At 33.7% G+C, this 15312-nt stretch overlaps 1 protein-coding gene across 2 annotated transcripts in view; it reads left to right on the top strand.

The window, feature by feature from the left end:
• Positions 1-15312, top strand: part of LOC147063552 (uncharacterized) — a 105898-nt gene that overhangs the window by 15600 nt on the left and 74986 nt on the right. Inside the window, exon 1 of one of the 2 annotated variants that reach the window (XM_085959566.1) lies at positions 10818-11492. The exons of the other annotated variant lie outside the window; for it this stretch is intronic. Coding sequence (XP_085815692.1) covers positions 11487-11492 — 6 coding nt within the window. The 5' untranslated portion in view covers positions 10818-11486. Of the gene's footprint in view, positions 1-10817; positions 11493-15312 lie in introns of those variants that run through there. 2 annotated transcript variants of the gene reach the window in all.

Here is a 15312-nt window from a genome sequence, read left to right as displayed (position 1 = left end):
AAGATGACTTAAAACGTTACCCATTTACTTTAAAAAGAAAACATGTCAATGAATATATTATTATTGTTACTGATAAAACAATAAACAGAACATTAAATGGACACATGTTGGATTTATAAGACAAATTATATTTGGTTTGACATGCCTCATTTGCACCCACGACCCGCAATCCGCGCATCGCCTAGCAACGATCTTTTTAGACCGTGTCTCAACTGAGGTATGGCTACCTGCTATCGCCTTACCCGTTATGTATTTCAGTTCCCATTATTTCTGAGTTCCCTGGGTATTACTAACAAAAGTCATTATCATCATAGAATTGTTCACATTTTTGGAGAATAAATAAATAATAAGTATACTATTTCTACAATGCACGTGTACAAAATACCTACACATAACAGTATCGAAAGTGATCATCTGGTATTACCTAACAATGAATGAAATATAACCTGTTGTAATTTTTACTCCTATCGGATGAAAAATCAAAGTGAACAGTGTGGAACATATTACGGTCAAATACAGTTCTAAGGTTTTTATGTTCTAATTTAAGGCTATACTTCAATTGAGGCATCGTGGCTAGGCGATGCGCGGATTGTGCAAATGACGCGTGCCGAACGAAATATAATTTGTCATAAATACCCAACGTGCGTCCATTTAATGTTATGTTTATTGTTATATTACTGATAATAATAGTACATATATTCATTGACATGTTTTCTTTTTTAAGTACATACGTAAAGTTTTTTAGTCATCTTTACACGATTTAAGAATATTTTCATCTGACGTAATGACAAAAACAAATCGACGTGCGGACACCTCTCTGTCCGTCTCCGACTTGCGACTAGTGAAAAATTTCGTCGCACCTACTGTTGAAAATTATTTGCCGTTTCACTGAAGTGCTTTATCTATTTTTACAATGTGGTTTCAAAATCTATTTGTGCCTAAATCTAGAACTGAATGTGAAGAAAGGAGATGATCTGGGATCTCAGAAATAATGCGAACTGAAATATCTAACGGGTGTAGAGAAGCAGGCAACCGATCTCGAATGTTGAAGAATACGGGATAAACTTAAATACGTGTCAATAATACGTCATACGTGGAATACTGACAACTGCTCTCGGTTTATACACTGACGGTCATTTAATATTGGTGTATTAAAGATTGCAATACACACTATTGCACGTCCATAATGCGTAGTTCATTTACGTGGGACAATTATTTGCCGTTTCACTGTAAGTGCTCGGCTGTAGTCATTTGTCGGGCGCGGCGGCGTCTTGCGAAACTCAAACGTATAACCGTGTGTATTATGCCCCAAAAAAGACACTGTCTACGAACATTTTACACACGGTTATACGTTTGAGTTTTGCAAGACGCCGCCGCGCCGCCCCCGCGCGATCACTACGTTCTTGCACTAAGGGATTCTACTACCGTAACGAGTAGTTCTTCAAATTGATAGTTTTATATTCAAATACATATTATTTGTGTACCTACATTGGTATTTTAATTTTCTGCAGTTTATTCATTCAGCATACATATTAAATATTGACACTCCCGTGTTATTCAAACGCCTCTTTTCCTAGACCTCTTTCTCTCAATAAAATGTTTGCTTTCATAAAACAAATTCGGAAGGAAATAAGTATTTCATAATATTAGAAACCTGGCAAATGTTGATGATGTTATGTCACTATTTCACTTTGCAGCAGTGACTATGGTGATAAAACAATACCTGCATTGCGATGACATCACTGATATGTGGCACCTACTGAGGGGGCAAGTCGCCTTCTGCAAATAATAGTTTCGTATGCCAACTGAAACGGTGTTGCCGAAAAACATAAATTAGCCAATAAAACAATTGAACGTTTCGTCTAGACTCGGCTCGCCTAGTTGGCTTCATCAAGTACCTAGTATTGCATATTGCGGCGACCTTGTTCCTAACGATGTGCTGTCAATGCTTAGATGTTCGCTCTGAATGCATATTACGTTATATTGCATGCATCATTAGTTTATATATTTTTACAATGCCATTCTAATCAGTGTTGCCAACTGGCATCCAAAAAAAATATAGCAGATATTTCCTCAAAATTAAAAATTGTCTAAAAAATTATATTTTATGACGTTTTTATTAGCTCGTATTCTTGTTTGTCCGGTGGTTGTATGTCCATTAAAAATCTTGCAATCGATTTTTAACTGACTTCCCGACTAGCTAGACGTTTGAAACTTTTAGAATATATCAGAACACGATGCCGATGCATTCTTTTAATATTGTTAGCCATCTTTAAGCAGAATTGAATTAATTTTCAGTTAATTCTGTTTTGTATGGAAAGCTATTTAAGAAAAATCCGTAAAAAGTAAAAGACTATTATTGGTTGCTAATGGGGTGGTCCTAGCAACTAAATTATTAATATATACGTGCGTTACTATGGAAATCAAAATAAAATGTCAAAATGACATTTCAGTATTATATATTTGTTAGTTTTTTATTTACTTCATATCAAGTATAAGTTTGAGCATATTGAGCATAATTCAACAGAAAATTTAAAAACTTTGTACTATATAAAAAGTTCTTTTTATCTTGTAATTATTTAAAAAAAAAAAAAAAATATTTAAATAAAACCTAATAATGAACATTATTTTCACAAGGAAAAACATTGCATTAGAATGTATTAGAACTAATAAAATATAAGGCATACAACTAAAAGTGAATTTTTTAATATACAAAATACCAGCATGTTGATTTAAAAGCTTTTTCATAAGAAATTGTATAACTACAATATATGTTTAAATAGCCCTGGAGATATTTTATATTTTACAAAATATCCTTGAAAAAGTCTTAGACCGAATGTGAATCGAATCCACATTCAAGTTAACGGATTCTGGCAAGAACATTCTGAGCCTTTTCAAAATCACGTAGATATAATTCAATAATAAATGTTATATTCTTAAATCATATTTTTTTCAACCAGTAATTCACATGCTTTGACAACGATTTTAAATTAAGTAGGTATACCTACACAATTGTAGTATTAATATTTTATATAAACTAAATCTTAGGATAGAATAATACGCAATCGGCCTAAGTGCGACATGTAAACAATAGAAACATTTTCAGTTTTTTCGTTTTTTATAATCGTTTACCAACCTCTAAGAAATAATCGTATCCCCTGTAATACGTAATCATAGAATAACAAAATTATATAGGAATTGTAGTAGTTTGGTGTGGTTAAAACCATTTTACTTATATAGTGGAGTGACGTGTTTATTAGTGTATTAAAGGTAGTTGCTTCTTTTTCGAATATTTTTTCCTTGTAGGTATACTTTAAAACTACTGAAATCATTTCGATTTTATTAACGAAAGATCCATCGTGGATTTGCGGCCTTATGAGTCAAACTGTTTTTTACGCCATTTCCATCTGGCATTTCTATAATTTCTCCTTGTGCCCGTTTTGTTATTTTATTATTGCGTAACCGTGAAAAATAGCACCTGTTCAAATTTACAATATCTGCTTCCTCGCAACTCCAAATAGGTAAATAATTCGAAACGAAACAACAGAATGGGGACATCCTTGACATGCCATCTCAATAAATTCATCGTCTTTCCAGCTATTAATAACGTGTTTATTTTATGACAATTTATTGGGTACGTTATTATTTTCTTGCCATATGAAATTAATTGTCTACGTTTAGTTTCAAATCCAACCATTTAATTTATCATTCGGAAAATCTATACATCCAGTAAAAAGGATTTTTTCATTACAGAAGTTGTGTAATATATGTAGGTAGGTATCACTATCATACACTGGCCAAATTCATCTTCTTCATTCTAGCTATGCTTGCTTTTGAGGATTGTGTATATTTACAAAAGTATTATATCTTTCCATCGGTCTTTGCATTCTGAAGTCCGTATTCCTAAATGTGTTGAAAACTGTCTGTTTTCTTTTTTTACTTAAGCCTCTCCAAATTACCTTCTGGCTATTTGACCAAAGGACTACAGAACTCCTGTAGCTGGCTCTTTACTGTATGACTAATAAAAATTCATTCTTTTCGCCACCGGCTTACTGAATTATAGTTTATTAAATATTAATATTTGAATATACAAGAAATTTACGCTAATTTATTATTAGATGGTTTTCAAACGCTTTTATAGATGTGAAATCTACCTTTAGTGATACTCCGATCATTTTGTTATTTTAAGTCATTAAGATTTACTAAATAATTGAATAATAATCACATGATATCGTCACCTCAAAACTACAACTAGTTTTTGAGTTAACTATTGAATATGATTCTACATTTCCTTCTCTACAAAATGATAAAATTAGATACCTAAGTCAGAAGTTAATGGTAACTGTATTAATTTTGCGTTTGAAAATATTAGATAACTTTAAAACCATAAGTGCATAAATAAAATAATATATCTACAACATTTTTTCATGCAATTGAACATTATTTAATTGTTCCCAATTAGATAAGCACAGTTTTCCATTTTTATTTTAAATAATTAAAGTTAAGTTTAAATTTCATTATCCCAACAATGACCAAATCAGATTTATCTGGTTGTAGTATTGAGGTGACGATATGTAGTTCGCAAATGTTATCAATACTAGCATTTATTAAACTATGGAATTATTATCCTACGTATCCGCTACGACGTGGCACGTAGCATTAACTTTATTTAAATGTAAGTATTACCTACGTACAAATTATCAATAATTATTAATATCTTCTGTTTTTATATAACCTTTAATTCATTGAAAGCTTTTTCCAATATAAAAATAATCTTTGACGTATTTGAAAGTATTTTTTATGCTGCTACGGCTTAATTCTATTTATGGCTTCATCTACTCTTTTTCTCCAGATATTTTGGTTTTAGAACGCGACATTCATGTGTTTAATTATTATTGAGAATTATTTGGACAAGTTTCTAAAACAGCGACATACTGGCTCTTGTCTTCGTTCCGGGACAGGGAAATGAGACACTAAAATCTTTTCACTCAGGCACGTTTATAGCGTCATGGAAGACGGACGTGCATACACTGTAGCTCAGCGATACTCAACCTGCAGCCCGCGGGCCACATGCGGCCCTTTAAGCTTTTATGTGCGGCCCGAAACACATTTATTACCAGGAATTTCGTATATCTTGAGATTCGTTTCGACTTTGACGCACAGATAGTGACACCCGAAGAGGATTGTCATTATGGTCCACATCAGATCTGGTATAAGAGTCTTGCTATTGCACACGATTAATTTAAAAAACACGCATAATTTTTAAAATCTCAATGTTTTGTAAAAAAGGGGGGGTTTCATGATTTTTTTCGTCACACCAGTAAGTGATGCGGCCCGCGTTACTTTACAAATATACCTATGTATTTCGCCCGAAGAAAAAAAAGGTTGAGTATCATTGCTGTAGCTGAATGAAATATATAGTAGGCTGTCGTAGGTAACTGAAAAAAGGTCATAATACAATCGTATTTACGGGACTTGAATTTGGATTTTGTTTCATCTTCAGTATTTTACTTTTTTAGAATAAGTATATAATTTTTATAGCTAGAAACATGCACTAAAATAGATATTGCACTAAACAGAGTGATGCCTAATAGGAACCTCACTGGCGTTAAAAAATTTACGACCTCATTAGTTGAGCTTCTTATCTAATAGACTGCTAGAATATATTATATATAATATAAATAAAGACGTCAGTAGTAGTTAGAGGCATGACTCGTTGCATAAATAGTGAACGAGACAAAACAAAAATCTTAAGGACAAATCGTGTCAAACTACATACATAAAAACTTTGGATTATCACAAGACTCTGTTTGCGGGTGTTAGTAGAAGATTCTATAGACTCAAATACAGTTAACTATGTGAATCATAAACTCAATTAAGTTATAATACTTAGAGATATGTGGCTCTGTTTGTATGTTTTACTTTTGAAATGTCTTTAGGTAGGTAATTTAAGTCTATTTTTCCTTAGTATGGAATCTTCGCCACTGAGATGGGGTAACTCAAATTATCGGTAGCTTTCCCCATTAAAAAAAAGGCTTTAGAACCTTGTTTTAGTAGCAGAATTATTGTACAACCTTTGTCCAAGGATAGGTACATAGTGGAAGTTATTGATTTGATTTTTACAATGCTATGAACATAAAACTTCATGTGCTGTTATTTATCTAACATAAATATATTATGATTTATTTGATATTTAAAACGGATTTATTTATACCTATTACAACATCTATAACGCGATGGCCTCCATTTTTTTATCACACAATTTGATAGCCTGTTTAAAAAACTGAAAACAATAATTATATTAAATGAGCATAGTCTTCGCCAGACGCCAAAGAGCCGTGAGAATGGAAAGGTAACACATTAGAATTATTAGAGAGGAGCTGGACGCAGAAAAAAAACTGCATTTGCAACCTTGGTGCAGTCTCCCACACACAGAACAACCAACACTGTTGGAAAAATACGCACACTTGTAATATTATACACCTGACAATCTAGTCACAGAAAGTTGGAACATTAGTCAATTGAAAGACGTCTAAAGATTAATTCGCAAAACGTTGACTCTGATAATATTTAACGCTTGTACCTATTTTATTCATTGAATTGGACTGTTGTCATTTTATAAGGAAGTATAGTACCTATTCAGTGCATTTTTCCTGAAGTAGAAGTCCTGTATAGGAAATTTCAATACGTCCTACTGCAACGTACGAGTTTGACCAGAGCGTTGGAGCGGACCCTTTTTTGAGTTGCTCCGCTCCGGGACCTAATACTTGCTCCGGCTCCGCTCCAGGGTCTGCTCCGCTCCGGGTAAAAAGTTTTAATAAGTATTATATGTATACAAATGTTAAAAAAATAAGTAGTTTTAAAATAGTCGTCATTTTCATTATTAATTCTATTAAACAAAATTTTCGACTCCAAATCGTTTCTCATTATTTGCCTCCTTTAGAGTATCTATTATTAATAAGCTAGTTTGTTGGCCCATTTCGTTTGCCGGTGCATGTGAACTATGAAAGTTTTTCCAATAATAGATAACAGCTATTAGCAATACTAACATGCCTTGTAAATAGATGAGTTGAGAAATTGCAGTTTGTTTAGTCTATCCGCAATGGACGCACTTTATAATAAACTAAGACAAGAATTTCAATTATTTTTGTAGCTTTCTTTAATATGCTCCAGATAGTTTTATAATTTGCACCAACAACGTGAAAATATTCATTTTCAGTTGGTTAATACCAATAATAATCGCCATTTTGACGAAAAAGGAAATATTTCTAAAAATACAATTGATTCGTGATAAAATTTAAAAAGGGGGCATTAAAACAGTTTTAATCATTAAATTATACCAAGGTCTTAAAATATGCGCCTTTCTCACAAATTGAGTAGAGTACATGCTACATAACTTTGCACTCCGGTTCTAGGATGAAAATGATGTAATACATTCTAAAAATATTTTTTTTACATTTATTGTCTAATTATTTTCTTATTACCACATATTATATTAATACAAGTGAATATCATTTGATCTAATATTATGCGAGGTAATCAGGGAAAGAGGCGTATCAGTGTAGTAAAAGTACAAAATTATAAAACGTATACTCTACTTATAAAATATTAGTCAAAACAAAATCCGCTCTACTAACAACAAAAGGGCCTATAACATAACCACTCAAAGAGATACGTACTTGTACACAAAAAATAAAGCACCAATATTAGATACCTATTATGTGTCAGTACTGTCATTTTTAATAATAATTATCTTTAGTAACATGACGTCATTCTAAAGCCGTGTCCGCATTGGCAATAAGTTGCTGGCAACAAGTTGCTGGCAACCTTATTAAATTTCTTTTATTTTGTTAACTGTCAATTCATGGTGGAACTGCATTGTATTGTTGTTTTAATTTAATAAAACGCATTTTTTTTGTAGTACTTATTCCACTTTTAATTAATAGATTAGGACCGGTTTCGTCCGCCTCAGAGGGACATTTTCAACATGCAGCAATGCGTTTTATTAAATTAAAACAACAATACTTATTAAATAATACGATTATTATCATAATTTCTTAAGAATAAGATATAAATAATTACAAGATAAAAATAACTTTTTATATACTTACAACGTTTTTAAACTTTCTGCTGAATCATTTAAACTTGACTTGACTAGCTCAAACGATCAAAAAAATTGTACTTGACATCCATATCCAAATCCTGATTTCCATAGTAACGCACGTATATATTAATAATTTAGTTGCTAGGACCCCGGATCCCTAGCAACCAATAACGGTGTCGAAATAACTTTTCATACAAAACAGAATTGACTGAAAATGAATTCAATTCTACTTAAAGGTGGCTAAAAGTATTGAAAAAAATGCATTGGCATCGTGTTCTGATACATTCTAAAAGTTTCAAATGTCTAGCTAATCGGGAAGTTAGTTAAAAATCGATTTCAAGATTCGTACCGGACAAATAAGAATACGAGCTAAGAAAAACGTTGTAAAATACATTAAGATTTAAGTACGTTGATAGTTAAAAATTTCAACGTAGTGTTATTATTTTATGCTTATCGTGGGTGCCTCGCAAGTTCCTAAGCCCGCCATTGTATAAATCTAAATACGTACATTGTCTTCTAAATAAGATACCATACTTTATTATAATTATTTGTTACACGTGTATGTAATTATTTCAGTGTTGTACCGTCTTAATTCTGTTTACCCGTGTAATGTGGGCTGAGTTAAATGAATATTATAGAAGTGGATTATTCCAGTTGAAGTCGCTTACACCTTTCGTGAACCGGTGTATGCCTGTATACCTATTATATTGTTATATTGTGCAATGTACACATAAACAACGTCAGCGGACGTGTCTAGTCGCCTAGGCCCAGCGTTTGTCAAAGCTTCCATGATTATGCACCCCTAGCTGTTTTCTCAGCTTTGTGAATCATAAATTAATATATAACTATTTTTTTTTCATTCCAGGTATAAAATATTACTTTTGGCATAGTAGACATATAGGAAGGAAATCAATCCTGGCATTTTTTAAATTTATGTGGATTAACTACGATAAATGAGTTGTGTTACCGTCCCTGCATTGAGCGTAAAACCTGCGATTTGTGATAATGTCTAGCCGTCGTAATGTATGTAAGTGGCCTCGCACATCAAAACTCGCCGCATGCGTCTTACGACGAATTCGTCGATGTGACGTCATCGTAAACCAAGAAACAAACGTTATCAAATGGAGCTTCGCAGATTGGCCAATGCAACTGCGACGCTGCGACATGCGTCGAGTTGCGTTGGCCAAAGCCTGCATGTCGATGTCCGGCCAATATCGACTCCGCGAATGCACACAGCTGCACAATCGGCCATTTCTCTCTAGACTGTCGCCGCGTTTGGCAGAGTTAGAGCTAGCAGCGCTAGGCAGATGTGCGAGGTTGCGATCATGCAACATTCGCCGGCAGTCTCGGAAGATTTGATTTATGGCCGTCAGGCACACAAGGGGAGTTGTGATGTGCGAGCCGGCTAAGGCTTAATCTGTATTTGTATAGTGAAATAAAGTAGTCATAACACAATTGAGTAGATTCAAATCAAAAAGGCTACGCTTCATTACCTTCATAATATTTAGATATGCGAATTAAAGTAATTATAGTTTTGAGAGAGGTTTGGGTACCTACATTATAAGTTGTATTAGGTAAGTATAATAAACTTATACTGAGATAGTTCCATTATTGTGTAAATTAAAAATAACATTATTTAATTTAAACACTACGGATGATAGTGACTGTTGAATGGAGGTAGCCCTTTTGCTTTTAACTACTTAATTGAATTATTATTTCGTAACGTAAGTGACTTAATTTCTGTTCAATTATCACAGTAATAGTTTTTATTGACTAATACCGCGTTCTCATGTGGTTTGCTATCTGCTGAATATTGAACAAGAAATCGAAAAGCGTGTTCCTGTGTATCGATTTACGTTGAATCGATGGCGTCAACTGAAACATACAAGTTTGACGCGCCGATGTGTGCTGTTATCACCTCGGTTACTCTAAGCAACTTGCTAGATATCCAGTTCACTCGAATGATAATTCACTTTTGAATTGACACAATTAGAAAGAACCTTAAGGCTATTATACTTTAGCTGGGGCCCGGTCTAAAACGATCGTGACTACGCGACGCGAAGATTGTGCAAACGACGCGTGACGAACAAAACATAATTTGTCATAAAAAGTCAACATCCGTCCATTTAATGTTATGTTTATTGTTCTATTAGTAATAATAATAATATATTCATAAACATGTTTTCTTTTTCAAGTAAATGGGTAACGTTTTTTAGTCATCTTTACACGATTTAAGAATTAATTGCCCCGTCGCCATCACAAAACAAATTGGCGTGTCCACAGCTCGACTTTCGCTCTCCGATTGCTAGCGAGTCCGAAAATTTCGTCGCACCTATAGTTGAAAATTATTTGCCGTTTCACTGAGCTCTTAACCTAATTTTAAGTTGATCATTTTTTTTGAAAACGGTTCTTATTTATCAATTGAATTCAAAATGTCATTCAATATACAGTTGAACGGCAAAAATCGCCATGTGAAAATGCGGCATACCCTTATCAAATTGAGCAATTATTGTCTGTCTACGCTACGCCAACATTAATTTGCTTCATAACGCCTCTACGTCGCCTCTACGCGACTCGCGAGCCACGGTCGTAGAGCCTCCCGTCCCGTGTCTAGGCCCGTGCATATAATGCACTTCACGATCTCAGCGACTATTACGGCACCGTAAAAATGCATGTCGAAATGTACGTAATTGGGCGCGAAGCAGAGGTAGGTACACACACAAGGCATCGGCGGACACCGAGACTCCGAGCTCGCGTCTCCTCCAGTCTATACCCGCCGACTGCGCGGTGACGGTAACTGCATAATAATGCCGCGAGTGTTTGCGCAAACATCATTTTTATCGATAGACGGACTAACGTTACATGTATAATATTATTCAATCGATATTCGCGAGTGCAACCAGTGTTCACACAAAATAATCAACTTGATAATATATGATAAGTACAAAAACCTCTTTCAATGTCGTGAAAGTAATTGTTAGAATAAATTACTATTTTGTGAGATACCACTGCTCAATATAATTGTGATTTAGTACTTAAATGCGTTTGTGATATTTATTATCTACTACTATAATAACATACTTACTTAAAACTCTACGTTATAGCTAAGTTTGAAATATCGCATCATTTCAAAATGATTTTGTGGTAATATAATGCACTGTTTTTCTTTGCTATTTATTACATTTGACCTACGTGTTTTCTTTGTATTATTATGCTCCAGTGTTACTTATGTTGTTACTACGTAGTTTAATTACGATTTTTCTGTAATCACTATGGACATATAAGATCATCTTTACAAAGTTTCACAGTGACATTGCTTAATACACATTGTGAGTTTGTGAATTTGAAAGGATGTGTGGAGAAAGATGACCGTGATCCGTTTATGCAGGTTAGTTACTAACTGTATACTTCTGTATTGTTATTTAAAAAAAACTTAAGTTTTTTTCAGCATTTTCATTAATTTATTGCCATTTCCAAAAAACAACTAGCTACGTTTGTATTCCATAAGAAGAATTATAAGTCTATCTACGAACATGAAAATTGTATTTAATTATGACTACTATTTATTTACTAAACAGTGGCGGATTTAGAAGCATTCCACGATGCAAAAATAAAAACCCTAGTAACTAAAATATAAGGTACCTATGTATTTCTTAATTACTAAATTAATGTTTTTTGAAGATGGCAGTGATGACACATATATACTTAATAATATTAATGGTTTGTTTTGTGTAAAAGTACCTACCTACCTATCTGTTTTAGTGATTTTGTTATACTTTTGGTAGGTACCTAATATTTTGTACCTAGGTAGGTAACACTCATATTTTTAAGATTTTATTATAATTTCGTAATTGTATGACTGATTTAGACTGTTTTGAGGCCCCCTTTTAATGTTATTATGAATCGATTGCGGCGTCATCGCGAAAATCACTGCTGTGAATAAGGTTCACTGTAAATATTCCATACAAAAATATTATCAATTAGAATTTGAATGTATTTCATAAGTTTATTTTTTTAATATACCTATCTCTCGCGGTGAATAGTAAATTCAACTTTTTATTATTTCCTTATTATGCTAAAATATGTTGAAACGATATCAAAATGGTCTCTAATTCGTTTTAATTTAATTTAAAGAACACCGGATATACTGTATCTTTGGAAGCCATTTTATCGATTGATAACGAAATTTAACCTATGTTCATAAGATACCGTATGTATAATATCAAATATCAAATATACTATATCTTACATCTATCTATCTAGCTACAGCATCTCACAATTAGAATTTGAGATAACATAATATACGGGTACAAAAGATACCTGTCGAACTGTACACAGTAATAAGAAAAGAATAATACCCATAAGTACAATACTTTCATTATTTACTACTGTTTTATCTGGTATATAATATCTTAAATTACGAAATTTTGGATGTTTTTAGTTTAACTTCTTTCGTGAGAAATACGTTCTTTTGACTTACCCACTCTTAACATCGTCCATAATGTAAAAATAATGACTCAGTATAACTCACGATTTCATTTCAAATATCATTATTATTTTATCGTCGTCAACTGATGCATTTAACAAGACGTCAACACCTTTACGCCTTAACCCGCACATATACAAACCGCCATTAACCAAATAAATCCTACGCAAATTAAATAGGTACTATAGTTTCTTCTGAAAATAGTACAACGTCAGCTGTTTCATCGATGAAATAATAACGAATTAACGATTCCGTTGAATTTAATGTGTCGCTATGGGACGCCTTCCTTCGACGCTGTCGTTAGAGGTGCCAACGGACGTCGCGACGGCATCGTCTACTACGCGTGACGCCTTTTCCGCCGTTCTGCAGCGTCGGATGTAGATACTTACCGGCATCGATTTGAAATAATATTGCATATTCAAAATTATTATTAGCACACAAATTCCATTTGTAACACTAAAGTAATCGTTACACCTGTGCATATCTAAGATCTATTTGTTATCTGTCTCAATATTGACTGTATCTAGTAAGTAATAAGCAAGTAAATCTTTGTATACATTAATCTTCACTCTACCTTGTCTTGTCTACACTATGTGATTCAAATACAACGTAAGTTTTTTTTTATTAAGTCCGAAGTCTCAATTGAGTCTTATTTAGCTTTACTTTTTAACATACACTATTAATACATATTATTAGCAGATTAAACTTGTAGGCCACACTCACTCAGAAACATTTGGACACACTGGAACGCCTTGATATTCGGCCGAGCTAAAAATATCGTGAGATCCAGTCGCAATTGGTACTTTTGTTTTAAGAAGCCGCTGTCTCTGGGTGTCATACAGAGAACATTGCCAAACTACGTGGTTAACATCTTCAGTCTCACTTCCGCACCGGCACCCAGGGTCATTTATTATACCCAAGCGAGCCAGGGATGAGGCAAGATTATAATGGTCCGCTCTGCAGCGATTGATTGTGACGATTGTTTCCCTATTTACCATTTTATTGGTATACCATGGTTTGGTTTCAGAATTGTAATAACTTTGAAAGTACTTTTTCCCTTTTGTTACACCTTGTTCTTTAGTATTACGTCTAAAATCTGACTGAATATTAAAGTGCGGCCACACCGAAAACAAGTCGCGCGACAACTCGTTAAATTTTACGATAAGCATGATAATTATCGTAAAATTTCTTAAGCAATTATGATAATTATCGTAAAATTTAACGAGTTGTCGCGCGACTTGTTGCCGGTGTGGCCCCGGCATTAGATACTATTTATATCGACGGTTTACCGGTAGTCCCCCCCCCATGACCACATTTGATAGCCCAACCACCCATAATATAATCATTAAGGCCATTTTTTGGATAACCGGACCGCTCAGAAATTTTAATACAATGTTTTGCCACCTCACCAGCATATTATGTGTAGGTACTGAATTTAAAATCTCTCGGTATACATAAAGCAGACGAAAATTGAGTGTGACCGACAAATTTAACAAAAATACTTTGCAGATTTTAGATTGTCTTTTAACATGTATATGTTTTACTGCTTGTCACGATATTAAAATTGTGTGCTTCAGAAATTCAAATATAACGCAGACAATGTTACTATAACTATTTTGTCAAAAATGTTCGCGTCATCGTTATGCTTACCCTAGCAGAGCGCTCTTAAAGTTTGTCATTCAATCACCGATGTTAAGCAACATTGAGCGCGACTACAACATGGATGGGTGACCGCTTGGAAATTTATATTAGGTATAGAGTTGATGTCTAATTTTCATTGAAATTTATTCTGTAAACATATCTTATGTTCAAAAAGGGTATTTGGGAAGTCATTGTCTCATTCAAATACATTTTTAATAAGTCATATTATTATGTGCATTTCGCCGTCAATTTTCAATCGATTCGAATCATTCAAATTCTATTGTCTTATAACAACACACAGAGCTGCACATACAACACATTATTTAAATAATAAATAGTATTAGTTTATGAGAAACTGTTTGAAATTTACCGTTGGATTCCGATACTCAAATCGAGTTCAGGGTTGTATCTACCACGAAACACGGAACCTTATTTAATTATATATTATTATTTACTTCCGAGCGCACCTAAACGAAATTGATTCGTGAGAATATATTATAAATATTTCTTTCGGTACTGCCGAATTAATAATAGGTACAAATAGCTGTCAATTGCGTTCTCTTGAGAATGTGAATAAAAAACGTCATCACATTTGCTCGCCAAAACTAAATTGCTCGACGTTTATGTAAGGGGCTTTAGAACATTACCACAATAGTCCCAATCCCAAAGGTATGTCAGAAAGACAACTATTTGTAGTGCTTTATTAAAAATTGTAAAACTAAGCCGATTAAATTCTAATTTAAAATTGCTCTTCTGTGAAATTTCAAATTTTCCCCGTACATGTTTTCATAATACGCCGTAATTTTACCAGTCGTTCAGATAACCCGTCCGGGCAAACGCCTCGATCGCAATCGATTTGCGGCAGTCATTTTTGCCAGCAGCGAATTTAAAAAAAGCTTTTTTTGTTGTCTTGTCGTCTGGACTCGAAATGAAAAGAGCCCGGCTACGTCACGAGAGGTGTCACTTTCAATTCCATAGACATTTTTCAAACCCTGTCTCTTCCATTAATCGCATCAGAGCCAATGAAACGTTTTGAATGCTCGCAGCCACTTTACTGAGGGAAATTTATGGCCAAAGTTTT

The sequence above is a fragment of the Rhyacophila brunnea genome, unplaced genomic scaffold (genome assembly GCF_057557595.1).
Source record: "Rhyacophila brunnea isolate RB1 unplaced genomic scaffold, BYU_Rbru_1.0 scaffold_9, whole genome shotgun sequence".
NCBI lineage: Eukaryota > Metazoa > Arthropoda > Insecta > Trichoptera > Rhyacophilidae > Rhyacophila > Rhyacophila brunnea.
This window is presented reverse-complemented; position numbering and strand designations above follow the sequence as displayed.